General features: G+C 41.5%; 1 protein-coding gene across 1 annotated transcript; it reads right to left on the bottom strand.

Moving 5' to 3' along the window:
• Positions 1–8,861: 8,861 nt before the first annotated feature.
• On the bottom strand, positions 8,862–10,682 carry LOC126506338 (C-X-C motif chemokine 3-like). Its single transcript, XM_050149847.1, has 4 exons — positions 10,524–10,682; positions 10,315–10,438; positions 10,108–10,197; positions 8,862–9,495 (listed from the first exon to the last, which is right to left on the bottom strand). Exons 1-4 carry the CDS (start codon positions 10,600–10,602, stop codon positions 9,480–9,482), a joined length of 309 nt encoding a protein of 102 aa, XP_050005804.1. The 5' UTR covers positions 10,603–10,682; the 3' UTR covers positions 8,862–9,479.
• Positions 10,683–20,184: the final 9,502 nt, after the last annotated feature.

Here is a 20,184-nt window from a genome sequence, read left to right as displayed (position 1 = left end):
TTCTCAAGCCAAGACGGAGGCTGGGCTTGCTTAGGCTTTATTTAATTGAGAGGTTGGGAGCCAGTTGAGATGAACTTGACACATGCAGATACAAACCTCTCATTATTTGGAGTTGAATGGAATTGAAAATGTGTAAATGTAAACAGATCGACATCATTGTAGTCAATGAATGGAGCCATGGGAATGCGGATAATTTACTTTTCTTTGTCCCCCCCCCCACAAAACCCACCTTTGTGCAAAGAAGGGAATAAGGATACTTTCTTCTTTCCCACAGCAAATATTTGCCTTTGGTTCTTGTATATATTTGCATGGTTCTATTTGAGGTTTAACAGAATTTACTATGGTGAAATCATACTTATACTATCAACTACAAAGGAAATAGAGTCCAAACTAAAATAACCTAATACATTTTATCTTATCAAGAACAGTAAACTATATTTGGGGGGGGGGCTTAGGACACATAAGTTTCCTTGGGCTTGAAGATGAATTAAGGAAAGGACCATGAGTTTCACTCCCCTCCCTCTTAAGCAGTTTTAAGATTGCTCTTAAAATGGACTGCTCTTTCTATTGGCATATACAAATCAAACAGCAGTGTATCTGCACTAACACGAGCAACCAGAGCCAGAGACTAGGTGGCCTAAACGGCAACAATGTGTTACCTTACGGTCCTGGAGACTGCAAGTTCAAGCTTAAAGTGTGGACAAGGTTGGTCCTTTTATGGCACAAGGAGGGAGGAAAATGTTCTAGGCATCTTTACCTGGTGTGCTGGTGGCTGCAGTCCTGTTATAAACAGTGTTTTCTCTGTATGAATGTCTATCTCCAAATTCTCCTTTCCTAAAGAACACTAATATATTGGATTAGGGCTCAACCTGTTAACTAACTTTAACTCCATTGCTTCTTTTATATATATATATATATATATNTATTTATTTATTTTTTATTTTTTTGGTTTTTTGAGACAGGGTTTCTCTGTAGCTTTGGTGCCCATCCCGGAACTAGCTCTTATAGACCAGGCTGGCCTCGAACTCCCAGAGATCCGCCTGCCTCTGCCTCCCGAGTGCTGGGATTAAAGGCGTGCGCCACCACTGCCCGGCCTTCCATTGCTTCTTTTTTAGTGAAAAAAACTTTCATACAATGTATTTTATCATGTTTTCTGCTCCCTAATTCCTCACAGATCCTCCCTCACATCCCTAACAAAGCAACTTCATGTTCATTTTTTTCTTTTTACCTTGAAAAACAAACAAAACCAAGAAACAGACATACATACACACACACACACACACACACACACACACAAATCCCCACACAAACAGAAATTAAAATAAACAAGGAAAAAACTAATAAAACAAAAAATGTCAAAATAAAGAAAAATGAGACAAAAAAGTCTACAAAAATACCATTGAGTTTGTTTTGTGTTGGCTAACTGCTCCTGGGCGTGGAGCCTACTTGTAAAGAAAGTGCCCACTAAGACTCTGTTAGAGAAAAATGATTTTTCCGTTGCCATTTTGTATCAACTACAGATAGCTTCTAGGTTAGGGGTGTGAGCCCCATCTCTTCTCAATGCTGGGACCCTCATCTGTCTTGAACCTCTGAAGGCCCTATAATGCTGTCACATTCTCTGTGGGCTCATCTGTGCATCAATCCTGTTGTGTCTAGAAGACACTGTTTCCTTGGAGTCACCCACCACCTCTAGCTAAAATCTTATGCCTCCATTTCTGCATAAAACCCCGAGCCATGAGGGGAAAGTTTTCATGAAAATGTCTCATTTAAGATGGAGTTCTCAGCCGGGCGGTGGTGGCGCACGCCTTTAATCCCAGCACTTGGGAGGCAGAGGCAGGCGGATCTCTGTGAGTTCGAGAGCAGCCTGGTCTACAAGAGCTAGTTCCAGGGCAGGCTCCAAAACCACAGAGAAACCCTGTCTCGAAAAACAAACAAACAAACAAAAAAAGATGGAGTTCTCCAAAGTTTCTCACTCTCTGCCCATTGTCCAGTTGTCGGTCTTGACGGTAGTTCCCATCCACTGCAGGAAGAAGCTTCTCCAATGAGGATTAAGCAAATATATGACTATAGCAATATGTCATTAGGAATTAGTTTATTGTTTTGTTCCCTTTGTAGAATAATAGTAGTAGGCTTTTGCCTAGATTTATGACTTATCTAGTCTTGGGTTCTTGGTCATCTTAGTAGTACCATGTTTGGGTTCTATCTCATGGAGTGGGATGTAATTCTAATCAGAAAGTGGTTTATTATTCCCATAATATTTGTTTCACTATTGCACCAGTATACCTTGCATGCAGGTTGATAAGATAAAAAGATAGATTATTAAATCTTCTTTCAAAAAGCAGCTACTAGTTTTAAAAGTTTTACATTGGATTGGACTTTTGAATATTGTATACAAATTTTCATATTGACACAAATTTGAAATTAATTTTGTTAAAACATACTGTGCATACTTTTCTAATCTTGTTCAAGGTATTGTACCTATACAGCTCATTTAACAATGTAATGCCAATTTCTAGTCCTTGAAAATTATTACCAACTGTTTAGGATAATAAGGAAATGCAGCTTTGTAGTTAATCACCTAGTATAATCAAACTTGTAGTCACATTATATATGTTTTCAAGGTCAAACAAACATATATTTTAGATAGACAGGTCATTTTTCAAACACTTCAGAGATCTATAGAATATGGTATTTAAGATGTTTTAATAACCTAGATTTTTTTTATGACAATGAGACATGTCTGCTCTTGGAAGCACCAATCTACTTCAGAGAAGATAATGAGCATCAAAGAAACTCCGCATGAAGTTTACTTTCTTTGTGACAAAAGTAAGCCACTGGGCAAGAAAATGTCCTTGCCTTGACTGCTGACAGTATGTTATCCTAATTGGACAAGCAGAACACAAAAGAGAGAAAGTGACTGCCAAACATTGTTAAGACAAAGAGGAACAGCCCTTCAGAATGTCCTACTTCACAAAAAGTCTCTTAGATAGGCCAAAGATGGATTCCCCAATATTACAGAGGAACTTTGGGTGACTGTCCAGACACCCAGCTGCTTCTGACATTACTCAATTTTTTGAAAGTTCCTTGCTTACACTTCCTGCTTACTCAGTCAATATTATTTCCTTCTTGGGTCTCTGAGGTAATTGAAGATTAGATTTTTATAGTTAGATCCTCCCTTATTTATGAGACTCAGAAAAAAAATCACTAAAGAAATGTAAAGTACATAATGTTGAGAGATATCAAAAGATAGTTTTTCTCTGTCTTGAAAAACCAAAAAAGAAAAAAAAAGAAATAGTTTTGGATAGTAATGTAAGTTGTGATAGAAAGTAAATTAGGTACAAAACTTTGAATACATCAAGACAGGATAGATATGGAGTATTTTTTCTGAATTTGTCAAATGAAAATGAACTAGACATTGGTGATGCATTTATTGCCTGTTTATATTGTATGTAGTTGCCCTCTTCTGGCCTGCAGGGACACATGCAGGCAGAACACTATATATAATAAATATAATAATAAACAATTAATCTTTAAAAAAAATAACAGAACAAGAGAGATAGCCTGTAATCACAAGCTCACTGTCAAGGAGGATATAGTATGAAACAAAGAGAAAAAGTGAACTTCTCAGTGTGTTGTTCAACTCCTAGGGGAAATCAAGAGTGGCTGCTAACTACAGTCAGCATACTGGCTCTTACCTCAGTCTCAATCCAATGGCAATCCTACCTCCAGGAATCTCAGAATGAGACTGTGACTGAGAGCTGTCTCCTCCCATTTTAGAATTCTCTCTGGGGCTGAAATTAAAGGTGTGCACCACCTGGTTTCTATGGCAAGTAGTGTGGCTACTGGGATCAAAGGTGTGTGTTTCCCCAGCCTTGTCAGTGGGGCTGTTTTACTCTCGATCTTCGGGTAAGCTTTATTTATTAAAACACAACTGAAATGTCAGTCCAGCAGGTAGTATCTTCAGTAGTAGGCTTCTATATTGTTTTTCAAATGACTGCTAGTGTGAACATCCCTCCCCTTATTCCACCTTTACTTTCCTGTCCATGCCCCTTCCTATTCCATCCTCCTATTCTAATTTGTCTTTCCATTACAATAGTTAGCACTCAATCACTTCAGTTGCTTGCTAAAGGACTGAATCTCCAAATAAGCTCATATTCTGAAGTATTATGGCTTAGGATCTCTCGAGGCATATGAATTTTAGGGGACACAATTTAATCTATTATAGCATTTAACTAAATATGTGAACACTATAAAGCTGATATAGTCCAAAGACAAACTTGGCTTAAAATAAAAAAAATTATTTCTCATTTTTATTGAACATTCATTATGTATCAGGACCTTTTGTAGGCACTATGTCTTGAAAGAGAATTAAAACTGAGTTAATTTATTTTAATATCACTATATAACATCCTGCTTTAGAGGGGCAGACAAAAATATGTTAAACCCCAAGATGATCTGTGTTTACTATAATTCAGATCTGAAATTTTCCTCAAAGGCCCATATACTAGAGGCTTCATTCCTAGTTTGGTGCTATAAAGAAATAGTGGAAAAGTTTAAAAAGTGAGATCAAATGAGAGTTCTATGATATTGAACCTAAACTCCTACCTGGCTGCCAAAATATTGGTTTTTTTTTTCTTCCGTAAACTGTCTGATTTCTCATTCTAATGATTACTGAAGACAATGGAAAGGATTTTAACTATCTCTCACTTTCAAAAGCAAACAATGAATGCTTTTAAAAAGAAAGACAAACATCAGTAATATGCCAACCTACTGGAGAAAGGGAACCTGGCTGTAGCCTAGTAAACACGCTTTCCTCTATTTTAGGGACTAAGTATCCTGGTCCAGGTTTCAGCTTTAAATGCAGCCAAAAAATAAGAAAGAAGAAAAGAAAGGAAGAGGGAGGGAAAGAAGAAAGGAAGAAAGGAAGAAAGGAAGGGAGGGAGGGAGGGAAGAAAAAAGAAGGAAAGAAAGAAGCCAAAGACTAATATCTGGCTCCTTGGAGAACTTATGAACTTAATGTAGATTGCAGCAGCTTTTATTTCTTGGTTTAAGTGTGTTTCATAGTTATTGCAGGATAAGACTGCAACACCCCAAGAGACCTATGGCTCCGCTGAAACCGGCCGTGAACGGCTGTTTCACCCTCATGATGTTGGTCATACTACAATATGCATCTCCTGCCAGATTTCGTAGGTTCCCTGACTCACCTCACGTTCGCTCCCCAGCTCCAACCCCCAATTCTTGGTAGTTGACTCATTAATAAAACAACAATGCACAAGTCTTTACCTTGAAGTTTAATTTCCGGGAAGTCCAAGTATTCAAATTATGTGCATTTTGAAGCAGAATTGGATACAAATATTTACCTCACTGGATGAACAAGGGAGAGAAAGCAGCCCTGGAGGGAGAGAAGAGGGAAAGGCAGTAAACATCGTAATGAAGAGGTGGCAGGGTGACACTAAGCCTCTTGTTTGTGTACCCGGAAAACTTGTAAAATATTCTTCACAATGGTCCCTCATTTCAAGTCATTTAGTAGTAAAGGCAAACAATCAAATCCTTCAGTAAACTATACATACCATAAGGCTAGAAAGAACTCAGACTTTATGTACTAACTACCACCTGCCCCTGGAGCTTGAAGGATGCTCTTGAAGGCCTTGTATCCCAGATTTTCTGGTTCAGTAAGCCATCTGCCCTGTCCACTTTTCCTTCAGATGAAGGAGCATCAGGCAGGAGGGCAGAGGCATTAAGCTGAGAAGTTGGTGAGTGAGGGAACGTGGATGATGTTTAATAGACAGGTTCTTTGCCTTTCTTATTCTTTGTATGATTAGAGAAATGGCATCATTTATTCTTCTGGATTGTATCCTGTACTGTTGTGACCTTTCCCCTCTACCATCCCTAGTGTTCTTTGGTTACTTCTGGGAGTCCCAGGATGATGCTTCTGAAGCACTCACAAGACAGAGCTCCTAAGGACAGGGTAACGTCCTCATCGTTCTTCCTCTCACTATCGCTCTTAGAGGCCTGATCAGGAGCCCCAGCCATGTGATCATCGGTGTTTCTAGTAGCCAGGCTCGTGAAATTGTGCTGTTACATCATTTCCATTTCCTGTTACCTTCAACCAGTGACTACCACCTCACATGTCCTATGTCCCACTTCTTAATCATCACAGCATTCCTGAAGGGAGAGTATGGCACTTTCTAAGTCTCGGGGTAACTGAATTGGGAAACTGCATTTTTCATATCCGTTTCATTGGAAACTGAAACATATCCTTAAAACTGGGCTTATGAACAATAGCAAATATTCATAGTTCTGAGCCATTAATATTTAATCTCCTCCTCACTTCAGAAGACACGTTCTTGTTCTTTTTGAATACTATTTAGGAAGGGAAGTTAAACTGAGTGAAGTCAAGGAAGTTGCCCAAGATTATGATAGAACTGTAACTGACTCCAAAACCCAGTCTGCTACTTTGAAACACGGTGTTAACTACCATTAGGATGTCCTCTGTCCTTCTTGTGTCCTGTGTTTACTACTGATAAGGACTTTGAAGCCTAAAGAGCAAGGTCCAATGTTGGAGGGCCTTAGGTATGAATTATAGCTTTACTGAACCCTGGGTTGCCTCCTCTAGACATTTTCCAGGGCCCAGTCAGTTGGAGTTAGGGAGGGAATGCTAACACTGTATAGCTTCTAGACAGGTGTCGATGCCTTTATTTTTGTGTAGTTTACAAACTTTCTTCCTTTCTAAATCATTTCTAAGTAATAACCCAGAAGATAAAGAGATTATTATAACTTTCAAGCTTTAGGTATGTGGCAGGGATGAACCCACAGAACTTATTTCCTGCTACTCATGGACTTATTTATTCAGCATGGAACAAAGGGGGGAATCTCAAATACTCAGGCTGCCAGTGCTAACTTCTTGCCTCTGTGAGAGACATTCACCCAAATTTGGGATTTCTTAATAAGTTCTAAATCTCTAAATAGGAAGCCATCATGTACTTCACAGTTGCAAACACAGAAGACTCTCATTTCTAGTCTTGGAGTTTTGTTTTAGATTACTGAGCTGTTTTCTTTTTCACACAATTTTATCCATAGAAATTGGAGTGCAGTTCCCATCCTGGGCAGCATTGTACATAAGTTATTCAAGGGCTTTCTTTCAAGGTCTATGAAAAATGTCACTAAGAAGGCTGAAAACCAATGCAGTCAAACCCAGTATATGTATGCCAATATTTTATGTATTGATATAAAGAATTAGGATATTAAGAGGGGTAATACTTTTTAACATGATAAGGTGGAGTGTTGGCCCAAGTCTCAGACCCTTTGAAAAGTGAAGTCTTCAGCTTGTGTGGGATTCCCCTCTGTATGCTATAAGTATGTTTTATTACCACTAGTTAATAAAGAACCTGCTTTTGTCCTATGACAGGGCAGAATAGAACAAGGCAAAAATTCCCAGCAGAGACAGAGGAGAAAATAGGCGGAGTCAAGGAGCCGCCAGCCAGAACCTTACTGGTAAACCACAAGTCTTGTGGTAAAATATAAAATAATAGAAACAGGCTAGTTTAAGATATAAGAGTTAGTTAATAAGAAACCCAAGCTAATAGGCCAAGCAGTGTTGTAATTAATATAGTTTCCGTGTGATTATTTTGGGTCTGGGTGGCCAGGGAAATGAACAAACAGCTTCCATCTACACTCAGCCGCTTATTATTTCTGCTTCTGGTGAAACAACTGAGTTTCAAAGGGAAAAATAACAAGTTTGCCATCATTTCACTGTCAACTTCATTAAATTGTCAACAGTTGTGAGAAACATTACTTAGCACCCCTGGCAGTAGTAGATGCAGAGCCTGAACTGGCTATCCCCTGTCACCAGCTTGGTGACAACCATGATTGTCGTTGGAGAGCCTTTATCCAGTGACTGATGGGGGCGGATTCAAAGACCCACGGCCAAATATTGGACTGAGCTCAGGGAATTCTACTGACAAGGACATTTAAATCTTTAAGAGAGGGAGGAAGAGTTATAAGAGCCAGGGGGGACCAGGGACATCACAGCAAAATGTACAGAAATGGCTAGCCTGGCTCCTTCCTGGAAACTCAGAGTCTGAAACAACAACCAGGGAGCCTGCATGGGACCAACCTGGGCCCTATGCATATATCTGACAGTTCTGGGACTCCTGGCAATAGGAGCAGGGACTGTTTCTGGCTCTTAGAAATCTCTTCTTAATGCTGGACTGCCCAACCTGAATACAAAATCAGGAGCTTGGTCTTATGGCATCTTGATATGCCACGCTTTGCTGATGCCCATAGGAGGCCTGCCCCTTTCTGAGCAGATATAGAGGAAGGGTGGGTTGAGAGGGGGATGGAGTGGGGGGGGAGGAGGGAGGGGAGGCTGCAGCCTGGGTGTAAAATAAATCAGTCAATAAATAAATAAAATAAAGTTTAAAAGAAGAAAGGAAAGTTACTTGCCAAAAGCAATGGAATTAGGTCCTCTATCTGACTATTATCATGTACATATTTTAGGAGACAAACTTGGTGGTAAGGTAGTAAAGAACTATCTTTTTTTTAAAAAAATGTATTTTATTTGGATTAAGTTTAGCTTGCATATATGCTTGTGTACCATGTGAGTTCCTAGTGCCTTTGGTGGCCAGAAGAGAGTATCCCGTGCCCTGAAACTAGAATTGAGGACGAGGGAGTCTCCTAGGAGTCAGTATGGGGAAAGTACATTCTTGGGCAAAATGAGTGAACAGAGCCATGACTTATGGAGTGATTTATTTTTGTAGCCAATTGAGTGCTTGGGAAGCAGGAAAAAAAAACTTGAGAAACGCCGATGTAAGTCATTGGGTTAACCTTTAGCAATAGCCCTCCAAGAAACAAAACAAGCGTTATTTTTAAATACTTTATTTTCTTTGTAAAAATACCAATAAATATTTAAACTTCTCAGTTCTAAGACACAGAAGCATTAAATAGGCATTATGACTTACAGAAATCACTTAAAATGTCTAAGGAATATATAAAATATTACAATTCTTTAAGCTTCAACACAAAGTTGATCATTCATTGTAACACTGTGAAACCATTTCAATAAATAACAACTGATAAGCCTTTATCGATACAAAAGCAGATTGCACACGCATTCCCTGCATTGGAATGACTTCCTTTGCCTGTTGACTACCCCAGCTACCATCACAATGGTCAGCAGGGAATGGTTGCCTCGGAATATTAATGTAAAAATGAAAATCTTCAAATTAAGAATGGGGACTGATTAAATTTAGACTTCATATTAAATAAACAGCAAATACTATGGCATCTTGCAAGTAGATCCAACTATACCCTTAGTTATTTTACATGTAAAATATCAGCATAGAATTCGGGGAAAATCAATAAATATGGACTTTCAGAAGTTGTTCAAAGCCAGCAGGAGAAGCCTCATCTCGATGGCCACGGGCAGAGTCGTTCCTTTCCTCTTTGCTCTGCAGGCAGGTCCTCCATCCTTTCCTGGCTCAGCTGGAGCTGGCGCTGTCATGAGAAAACGGATGTCTTTATTAAGTGACAGCTGTCTTTCTCCTGAATTTTCTGAGTACAGCCTGGCCCCAGTGGTCTCTGCCTGTGGCGCTGTGCCATAGTGCACACACCTCAGCCCTGGTAGATGTACTCCTTCAGGATGGAGGGGAGCGGGACCTCTGGTCTCAAAAAGCTAGGGCTGTGGAAGTTTGTCTGTCGCACCAGGTCTTAGCTCTTTTATTAAGTCTCAAGCTAAATTTTACTGAAGTAGATGGATAACAGGTTTGGGCATATTTATATCTTTTTCTATCTATCTATCATCTATCTATCTATCTATCTACATACATAGTTACATACATATTGGGAGGCCAAGGCAAATGAAAATTTTTAAAAAGCTGTGTTACCTACTCTTATTCAACGGAGATAAGCTACAGGTGGGGATACAGGCTCCTGGAAAAACCCTTCCAGCACCACGATACACTAATTAATTATCAGAAGGGTTATTAGAATTGTAAAGATAATCATCACATTCGTAGCTCAGTGACTTTCCCTGAGGTAGTTTTCAGGAGTCAGAGTCCAGTACTAGGATGAGGCCCAGAGAGCTCAAACAAAAAAAGCATCACTCACGTCTTTGTCTTCAGGATCTTTTGGATGATCTTCTGAAGCCTAGGGCCTTCAGGATCCAGACAAACTTCTCTACCATCCTTGAGAGTGGCTCTGCAGAGACAAAGGGGGACCCTTCTAAGCTGTGAGGTCCCACTGGAGTGAGCATGGGGCAGCAGGAGGGTCTGAACGGCTCTGGCAGTGGCAGAGACAGCCTGGGGAGACACTCACATGACTTCTGTCTGGGTGCAGTGGGGTCCTGAGGGCGTCACCTTCAAGCTCTGGATTTCCTCCAAAGCAATCCTTGGTATGGTTTTCGGGCACTTACAGCGCAGTTCACTGGCCATAATTGTCCCTGTGAGAAAAGACACTTTGTCAGTAGGCTGTGGGAGGCTGCGCCCACCCGAGGCTCCTCCAGGGATGACAGCCGCGGGTCCCACCTGTAGCTTGGTGGCTGGTGGCCAACAGCAGCAGCAACAGCAGCGCTGCACTCAGGAGAGGACGTGTGGCTGGGGCCATGGCGCTGAGCAGGAGTGTGGCTGGAGTCTGAGTGCAGGAGCTGGCTGCAGGCACTGTGGTGCGATCTGGGGCTCCAGGGCCCTGCAAGCCCCTTTTATGCATGGTGGCAGGAAAAGCCCCAGCCCAGGGCTGGGGAAATTCCTGGAGCTTCAGGTCTCTGTGTCAGAACAAAGATAGGGCCACACCCCTGAGCTCGTGGGATGAGTGTGTTGGGGACACGCGCGTGCTACTATACTAACTTCTCCCTCAGGTCCTGGATCCTGCTTTCCCACTGAGCAGCATAGGATGTTCGAGTTCTGCCTCAATCCCCCAGCCCCAACCCCCAGCAAAGGACAATATTGCCCGCGCTGGAGTGACCCCCTGCGATGTGACCTTTGTATAGGGACTGAAGCCTTGGAGGTGGAGGGAGGGAAGAGATGAGCTTGAAGGTAGAAATAAATCCGCCACTGGGTGGCGAGAGGCCAATAGCGGAAAAACAGCTACGTGAGAGCTCGGGGCTGAAGGATTTGCTGTTCAGAAAGAACTGGGAGAACCGAGCTTTTTACCAGTTTGTCTTGTGCATACATCCTTTCTGTCTCTGTCCTTAGTTGTTTTTAAGGTGAAGTTCTAAAGCCAAACCTTAGTTGGACCCCCAGTGATTTGCTTTATTTCGACGTTTTCACACCTACACACAGACACAGACACAGACACACACACACACACACACACACACACACACACCCCATTGGATTCCCTCATAGTCACCACCTCACTGCCCTCCGCTCTTGCTGCTCCCCACCCCCGCTTCCAATTGGTCCCTTATTTCCCCTCTGTATGCCATATATGCATACATACAAAAATCTAGATTCTCATATGGGAGAAAACGTGTGGTATTTGTCTTCCTGAAACTGTCTTCCTTTGGTATGTTCTGCAGTATTCCACTCTTCGGGTCAGAATAGAACCCCACTGAGCTCACATATCACGTTTTCCGTAGCTACTCCTTTGTTCATAGGCACCGAGCTGTTTCCATATCTTACCTATTGTGAATTAAACTGCAACTTGCATGGAGACACAGGACCCTATGATATCTTGCCTTTCCGTATTTTTTTAATTGTGCAAAATTCATATACTTCCGAAATCAGTTCTATTAAAAACTCAGCCAGCCCTGCAAACTTCAGAGGACACTTTCTTTGCTCCACCGTTTCATCTTTTCAAATATATATTTATATTTTTTCTATTATTCGTCACGTTTATTTATTTTACATTCCAATCTCAATTTCCCCTCTCTCCTCTTCCCCTGTTCCCTCCCCCCACCTACCTTCTGCTCCCCTCCCCCATCCACTCTTACTGTGTCTCCATTCAGAAGGGGTAAAGCCTCCCATGGGAATCAGCAATGCTAGCACATCAAGTCCAGGCAGGACCAAGCTCCTCCCCCCTGCACCAAGGCTGAACAAGGCATCCCAACACAGGGAATAAAATACATTTGCAGTATCTTTTCAACTCAGTGGAAACAGAGATCAGCATCCACAGTTGAACTTGTGTTCACTTCAGTGAAGGGGGCGGGGCTGTATCACGATCTCTTCTTCATTATGAATCCTGCATAATTTCCTCCTTCCCTCTGTGGGTTAGAACATCTGAAATTGAAATTACCCAAAGATCTGCTTTTCCTAAGAGAAGGGCTTCAGATGAGATCCTAGTGTTCCGGACCACTGCCCAAGCTCAGTCTTTGGAGGGGCGGGAGGAGGGGACGCTGCACTGCGGCGCTCACCTCCTAGGCCTCTTTGGAAAACTGAACCCATAGACACGGTGGGGAGTGGGTACTCAGCTGCAGCACCTATGGGTACTCAGCATGCAGGCCCTCTATCCTTGGAGCAGAAAAACCTGGTGCGGGTGGCATAGAAAACAAATCGCACCTAAACTCCCATTCCCTTTGATTCAGGTGTCTTGGGTGTTGGCTCATCTTTCCTGGAAATACTGACATGTCTTTCTCATGATGGAGAATTTCATAATCTTTCAGTTTAACGCCTGCATCATTTTCGGCCACAGGTTTTAGAAAACTTAGATTCAGATCAAAGGTTTTCAGAGTAATGTTGGCTTAAACCTCTCCCACAAAGACATAATAAGAGTGGGAAAAGGGAAAATGAATTCCCTGTTTTAGAGGCTTGCCTCTCCAGGACAGTGTTCCACACAACCCAGGGAACCAGGACAGACCAGAGCCAGAGTCCTCAGCTCCCCACAGGGCACAGAGCTCTGTCTGGACTGGGTTCCCTCAGACCATTTGCATCTAACAAGCCTCCACATGCTTGTCTCACTGTGGGCGTGAGACCGAGATGGGATTTATCCATTTGAAAAGACCCAGCATGGTGCTCTACAGATGTTTGCTAAATAAGTAAAACAGGTACAAGTGTGTCCAATATCGGCTAAACACAGCCCCAACATGTAGCTCTTTCCAGGAAAGAAGAATAAAATCTAACAGAAAAGAGCCTTCCCCAAGTTTTCTTCCACGCTGTTTTCGTTTGCCCCTAACTCTCAGTCTCGCACAGAGCGTCCTAGGATGCAGCATCAATATGCCGCTGAACACAGAGATGCTGAGGCAGACCCTAGTATAGATTGTTCGTATAGTGGCCACAGCATCAGGACCTGAAACTGCTGGTCATAACCAGTGCTCAGAGTGGAAACACCTGCAGACAGAAGCCTTGGTCAAGGTGTGCGGGAGAGGTGTTGGGCGGCACATTCAGCAGAGCTGTGTTCTCCAGGACTTTCCACATCTCCTTTCCTACTCTTCCCGTCACTCCAGTTCCTCGCAGAAAGGACACCTACACAGCACCAAGCGCTAATGGAGGTGGGAACATGAAGATTCTCTAGCTATAAGTGGGCAGATTTAAATAAAAAAATGATTGATTGATTGATTGAGTGAGTGAGTGAGTGAGTGAATGATTGACTGATTGAGACAGGATCTCTGTTTGTAGCCCAACCTGGGTTGGCACTTTCTGTGTAGTCTAGGATGTTCTTGAACTTGTGGTAGACTTCCTGAATCACCCTTCCAAGTGCTGGTATTAAAGGCGCACAACCACCGTACTTAACAATGTTGAAAAAAGTTCTAAGTTAAAATAATCATTCAAAGGTTTACTAAGAAAGTAAAATAAATTGTGTTTAGGGATTTCTGGAAAAAAAAAATGGTCATGTATATTCTACTGGAGGGTGCATTTAGATGGATTCTAAATGTGTGTGTGTGCATGTGTGTATGTGTGTGTGTGCATGTGTGTACGTGTGTGTGCATGTGTGTGTGATGAGAGGGATAAATCATTGAATTATTTTGTCATCCTACTTTCATTTTGTCTATAAAAAGGAAGTTTGAGTAAATAACTGTCTTATTTATTGGGAAGGATGCACGAGGTTAATAATCTTTGTATTAATTCACTTGGTTCTTTGGTGATAAAATCCTGGTATAAGTCCATTCTGATTGTTCTTTCCCCCAGCTAAGCAATCCCTGCCCCAGCTGCCTTTCAACAAGACCTCTCAAGGATAACTAGAAAGATTCCAGGAGGATTAAAATTTGTATCAGGGAAAGGGAAATGAGACAGGAAAATCTGAAACATATGACCAGCTGATGCATAGCACACATTTGACTGGGCCTCCTCTTCCTACCGCCACTGTTTTTCTAAGGTTTAATGGGAAATCTGCCAAAATATGGAAATAGTTCTTTGAAATCTGAAAGATATGGCACAAAAATTTCTAATTGTAGCTGTAATATGTGCTTACTTTTATAAGGTTTATAAAGCCAGAAAGGCATGGGTTTTTTTCCTAACTGTTCTTAACTTTTCCTCTTCACATTTCTATCTAATTTAAATTAATTTTCTAATTTAATACATTTATTATAAAATTGTGGTTATTAGTTTATTATGTAACTTATTTAATGCATTACTATATTTAGTCCTTGGAAAATGTTGGCATCATTACATTCCATTTTTACATAAGAAAATTAAGACTTAAGGAGGTCAGGTACCTTGTCCAAGATTATGTCCCTAATTTTGTGCTTGATATCTTCTATAGACTCTTTGCTCATTTTTTTTAGTTTTTTTATTGTTTATTTTTATGTTTTTCATTATGCTATCCATCTCTCCTTTCCATAGCTGTATCATCTAATGAATATCATTTCTATATCTCCTTTTTCTATAGCACACATTTGTTGCCGGGCGTACACAGGAATAGGAGCTGTGTTTGGTGATGCACAGCTGGTCTTTTTTCCTTTCTCGTCCACGACTCAGAAAGTCATTGACACCGAAGGCTAGAGGGCCGATCTCACAAGGTGGCTCAAGTAGTGCCAGTCATCAAGTTCAAATATAACCACATTCAGTGAGAGAAAGATCTTATCTTTTTCTTTTTATCTGATTTAATTTATAACTATTTCCTATTGTTGGAAAATAGATTTCTTCTCTTACATAAAATATCCTGATTACAGTTTCCCCTTTGTCTCTTCCTCCCCTCTTCCCCTCTCATCAGGATCCACTGTCTTTCTGTATCTCATAGAAAACAAACAGATTTCCCGGGGATAATGATATGATGTGATGTGATTGATGTGATGTGATATGATATGATTGATGTGATGTGATGTGATATGATGTATGTGATATAAAAGGTAAAACAAAACTAACACATTAAAATTGAAAAAATAAATGGAAGAAAAGGATCTCCAAAGAAGACACGGGAGACAGAGACCCACTAGTTCTCACACTCAGGAATCCCATAAAATCTCTAAACTGGAGGCCACCATATTTACCCAGAAGACCTGGCACACACGTGTGCAAGCCCTGGGCATGCTGCATCAGTGTCCTCTGTGAGTTCATATAAGCTTTGATCATGTTGGTTTAGAGGGTCTTGTTTTGTTGGTGTCCTCCATCCTCCAGCTCTTCCACTCTTTCTGCTTCCTCTTCTTCTGGGTTCTCTGAGCCCTGAGGTGAGGGATTGGTTGGAGACAACCTGTTCAGGGCTGTGTGTTCCAAGGTCTCTCATTTTCTATGTAATGTCTGGCGATGGGTCTCTGTGTTTGTTCCCACCATCCGCTGTAGGAGGGAGGACACGTCTCTGATGATGGCTGAATGAGTCACTGATCTACGGGTATAGCAAAAGGTACCTAAGAAACAAACTGTTGCTCCTTGATTTTGTAAAACAATAGTAACTGGTTTTACCCCATGCCCTTGCGTTCTCCAGTCTCAGTTTTTGGGTATGGGCTCCGTCTCCCGGAATCCTTGAGTCAAATCAGATGTGGGTTGATTGCTCCCACAAGTTTTGTGTTAGCATTGCACTAGCACTTTTGGCAAGCAGGACAAGTGTGGTTCAAGGATGTTCTCTCTTAACTTTTCTGTATGGAACGAGCAGGAACAGGCCTAGAGGTTTTCCACACCTTGATAAATACAATGCCTATGACAGCTTACAGGATTCTGGGTAAACATGAAACATGCTGTCTCTTTTACTGAGTTGCTACAAACGCCCCCCCCCACACACACACCCTCACACAGACATTAGTAAACCCTTATACCCTCCCCAAGGCTCACAGAATTTGTCTTAGGCTCTTCTAAGCACTTTACAAATATTGGCATAGCCAGTCTTCAAAACAACACTTTTAAAGCAAATATTATTGTTATCTTTATTGAATTTTAAGAATGAAACTAAAGCCATGAGGTGAAGTTACTTCCCTAACATGGGTCATTGAGCATGGAATTCAAAGCCAAAGATGAAAATCTCTGTGATATATAATTAGTAATTTAAGTAGAACAGAGACTTAAAAACTGTTGAGTGGGTTGAAGGGGAGGGGAGAGGCAGGGAGGGGAGCAGAGAAAAATGTAGGGCTCAATAAAAATCATAAAAAAATAAGCTTTGAGTGGTACAAACTTACTTATTCTAAAAGAGTCTGCAGGAGCAGCAACTTTCCCACAGAGAAGCCTGAAAATATGCACCTTCACCAGCTAGAGAAGTTTGTGCCGCCATCAGCAAGGTCCCTTGTACTCACTGCTCTGACTCCCTGTGGATGGCAAGCACTGGTATTCTAAAAGCCAAATCTAATCAAAGCCAAATCTAACCCCCCCTCCCTCTGTGTGTCTCTCTCTGTCTCTCCCTCTCTCTTCAGATCCAATATGAATAATACTTAAAAGCTGAGTAGTGTTCTTCAAAACTGTCAAAATCATGACAAATAAGGAAAAACTGAGAAACTCTGGAGATGTAAAGATAACTGTGATGTGTTACTTTGCCCTGACTTCTGATTTAGAAAGAAGACACTAATGACGTAACTGATAATGTTCAAATAAAGTCTAGAGTTCACATAAAAATAGTGTGTCCGTGTTCGTTTCTTTAATTTGGCCAGTAGTCCATAGTACACACTGGGGGAACTTAGCGAAGAATTTACAGACACTGCACTGTTTTGTGACTTTTATAAAGTAAAAATTTATAAATTAATATCTATTAAAATTTATAATTTACAAAAGTTCCTAAGTCAACTTAGAGCAACACCCGAATGAAATGAAGAAACTCATATGCTCAACCAGCCAGCATTAAGAAAGGAAATCGGATTCTTGTTGAGTACATGCTTACTCAAATATGAAAATCCAAGATATTTTCTGCCTTAGTTGGAACACTTCATCGTGTTTCACAGAATTAAACAGTTTGCTTTTGACATTAATCACGCTGTCTGAATCTTTCATGTATTTCTGGTAACTGAAGGAAAACAAAAAAAAATTATTTGTTGTAATGGTCTTCAAATCCAACTCAACACTGACGTAAATGCGTGTTCTCAGTGTCTCGTCAGAGTCTGGTTCACCCACAGGAGCTGCCAGAGAATGAAGCATGTAGTGAACCCGCCAACACTTGTGGATGAAACAGGACTTGTCTCCTAGGAATAACTTCGTCTAAATCACTTGATTTTGTAAATGAAGCAAAACCCCAAAGAGGTGGTGTTGACACCGTCACTATTTTCTCATTAACATGCCATTTGAATCAATGAAATCTCCCTAAATCAAAATTGAAACGTTTCAAACACAGGAATGCTGCAGCCTGATACAATAAACACAATCACCCTCTTGTTTAAACATGCATTTTTGAAAACATGTGCTTTGCAGGAATTGAAGGCTAGACTGTTGTGCATCCTTTAAACCCATAGAAGCAGCAATCCTTACATTTGTCTCCTAGTCTGGGACGGGTGGCCACTCCATACATGAGACTGTGACCTTAGAGTAGATAAAGAAGAAACAGAGGATTGCCAGTGTTACAGCAGAAAAGAAGTGAGAACATTTCTCTCGGAAAATATTACGTAAGAGACTTCTCTTGGAAATCAAAACAGCACTATTGTGACGGTGTTGTTATATAAATGAAATTTAGGAACTTGAAAGCTGACTATATAAACCTCAAATGAAAACTGTATACGTTGCATGAATGTCTAACTTCCAACTAGAAAAAGTCTGAATCACCATAAAAACTTGATTTTTAAGTGTATTTTTTTTTTTGATGTTCCGTATCTCCCAATGTCTGATCAGAAAAACCTTTGTTGCTTCTTGTTTCTGGGCACTAGGAATGGAATGTGGGGCTCAGACAGGTTTTTTAATGAATGCATATTGAATCAGCAAAAGTGAAAAAGAAAGGGGCGAAATGGTGGGAGGAGTTCCAAGGGAGGTATCCTTGGGCTATTTCTGAGACTTGGTGTGTAGCCGATACTGACTTCAAAGCACTGGAGCAATGCTGATTTGCACCGAATTAGTCCTTGGGTAGACATTTCTGACTAGTTAAGGACACTGAAGACGTTTAAGGCGCAGTTACGTGTGTTGGGAACTGCTCTTGAAGCCGGGAAACAGTGGCTTGTTTTTGATTTTTGCAGATGTGTTCAAAATGCCAGCCTTTAAAGAACGTTTGCTGAGTTCACGGTAGAGTACTGGCATGTGATTGGAGGATGCGGAGGGGCAAATGTCCTGCTTGGCAGATGCCTCAGAAAACAGGCGTGGCATGAACGGAAGCACAAAAACAAAACCACTGGTGGTGGAGGGGAAGGGTGTCCTCAATGTCGTGAGTAACTTGGTCCACTCTCTGAACACAGGTCAGCGGTTGACAACAGCGTCACTATGTTCGGTTGACTTTCTGCCTGCCAGGAGCTTTGTCTTCCGCCCTCAACTGCGCCATCACGGAATCACCACTCGTGTTGCTCTCTTGGGAGCTATTATTTAGTGAATATTCACTTATTGGTACTCTGTCAGGCATTCGTCTGTGTCAAACATAAGGAGGGGGAAGAGACCAGATGTCCATGGAGTGACTTAAAGTGGCCATGGATTTGCAGTGCAGATTAAGAGTTACTCTGAGGGTAAAGGAATACTTACACAGCCTCGTTTGTGTTCCTCAGAGAGGAAGATTATTCTAGTGTTGTTTGAACGTGCTGGGAACTTAATCTCCAGTGCGACAGCGCTGATAGGCCAGGGACTTAAGAGCTGATTACACTGTGGGGCAGGGGCATTAGAGAGAATCAATGCTGTTATCACAGAAGGGTCCTTGTAGCTGAGTGTGTGTGTGGGGGGGGGGTCTCCTTGACAAGGATAGGTCAGAGTGTTTCCCTCTCCCTCTCTTGGCTCTCGCCCTACCCTTTTTCCCCCTCCTCCTCTTTCCTTTTCCTTCCAGGAGGCTATGAGGTAGCAAGAAGACCCTCAACAGATACAGCCTCTCAATCTTGGATCTCAAAACCTCCAGAATGAGAAGCCAACTGCATCTCATTTCTTATAAATTACGATTCTGTGGTATTTTGTTACAGGAGCAGAAGACGGCATGTATTTACTGCATTAAAAGTTTGTCTTTTATTTTTTCACCAGAAAGACAGTTTAGACTCACAGTCAGTAGGGCCTCATGAATATTTTGTAAAATGGTAGAAAAACATTGTGGCTTTGTTTCTTAAGTGTTTCAGTTGTTACCAAGAATGAAAAACACCATCCTCAGGCCCAAGAATTATCTGCACCAGGATTTATGTTGAAATTCCAGGTTGAAAATGTTTCCCTCTCTTGTCTACTTTCTATGATCCATAATGAACATGAGAATACTATAGATACATATCTTTAAAACCAGCTAACCCGTCAATGCATCCGTCATTAATAAAGGAAGTTGCCTTTAACCACAGAAGCCTGAGAAGGGAGGACGAAAAGTGAAGGCTACAGAAACGAAGATCTGCGGAGAACAGCTCATGCTTGTGTGGTTTTGTTTGCCCCAAAGGGGCTATGACAGCGCAGTGAAGGCTGAGTTTGTGGACCTTTCCAGCTGATTGCTTCCAGCACCACCTGGGTTGCAAGGATGGAGGCAGGGGATTGCAGGAACAACCTAGCTCTATTGCAGCATAAAAGTTCAAGAAGCAGGATGTGTTGCATATCTTTGGGTTTTCCAGGTGACAAAGTCCTCTTCCAATGCCCTTTTTAGTAAAGGGGACTTCTGGAATGTGCTCCCAGGACCCTTAGACCAGGGTGATTCTGAAGCAAGGGTTTATGAGGCCCCAGCACCCAGCACTAGTCGACTCTGTAAAACTGGTTTGGGCCCTTTGACACATAGATTCCCGTCTACTGAGGATGTCAGAGCCAGGAAGCAAAA

The sequence above is a fragment of the Alexandromys fortis genome, unplaced genomic scaffold (assembly GCF_014885135.2).
Source record: "Alexandromys fortis isolate MF-2015 unplaced genomic scaffold, M_Fortis_MF-2015_v1.1 scaffold_0, whole genome shotgun sequence".
NCBI lineage: Eukaryota > Metazoa > Chordata > Mammalia > Rodentia > Cricetidae > Alexandromys > Alexandromys fortis.
The sequence above is the reverse complement of the archived record's forward strand: the minus strand, read 5'-3'. Positions and strand labels throughout refer to the sequence as shown.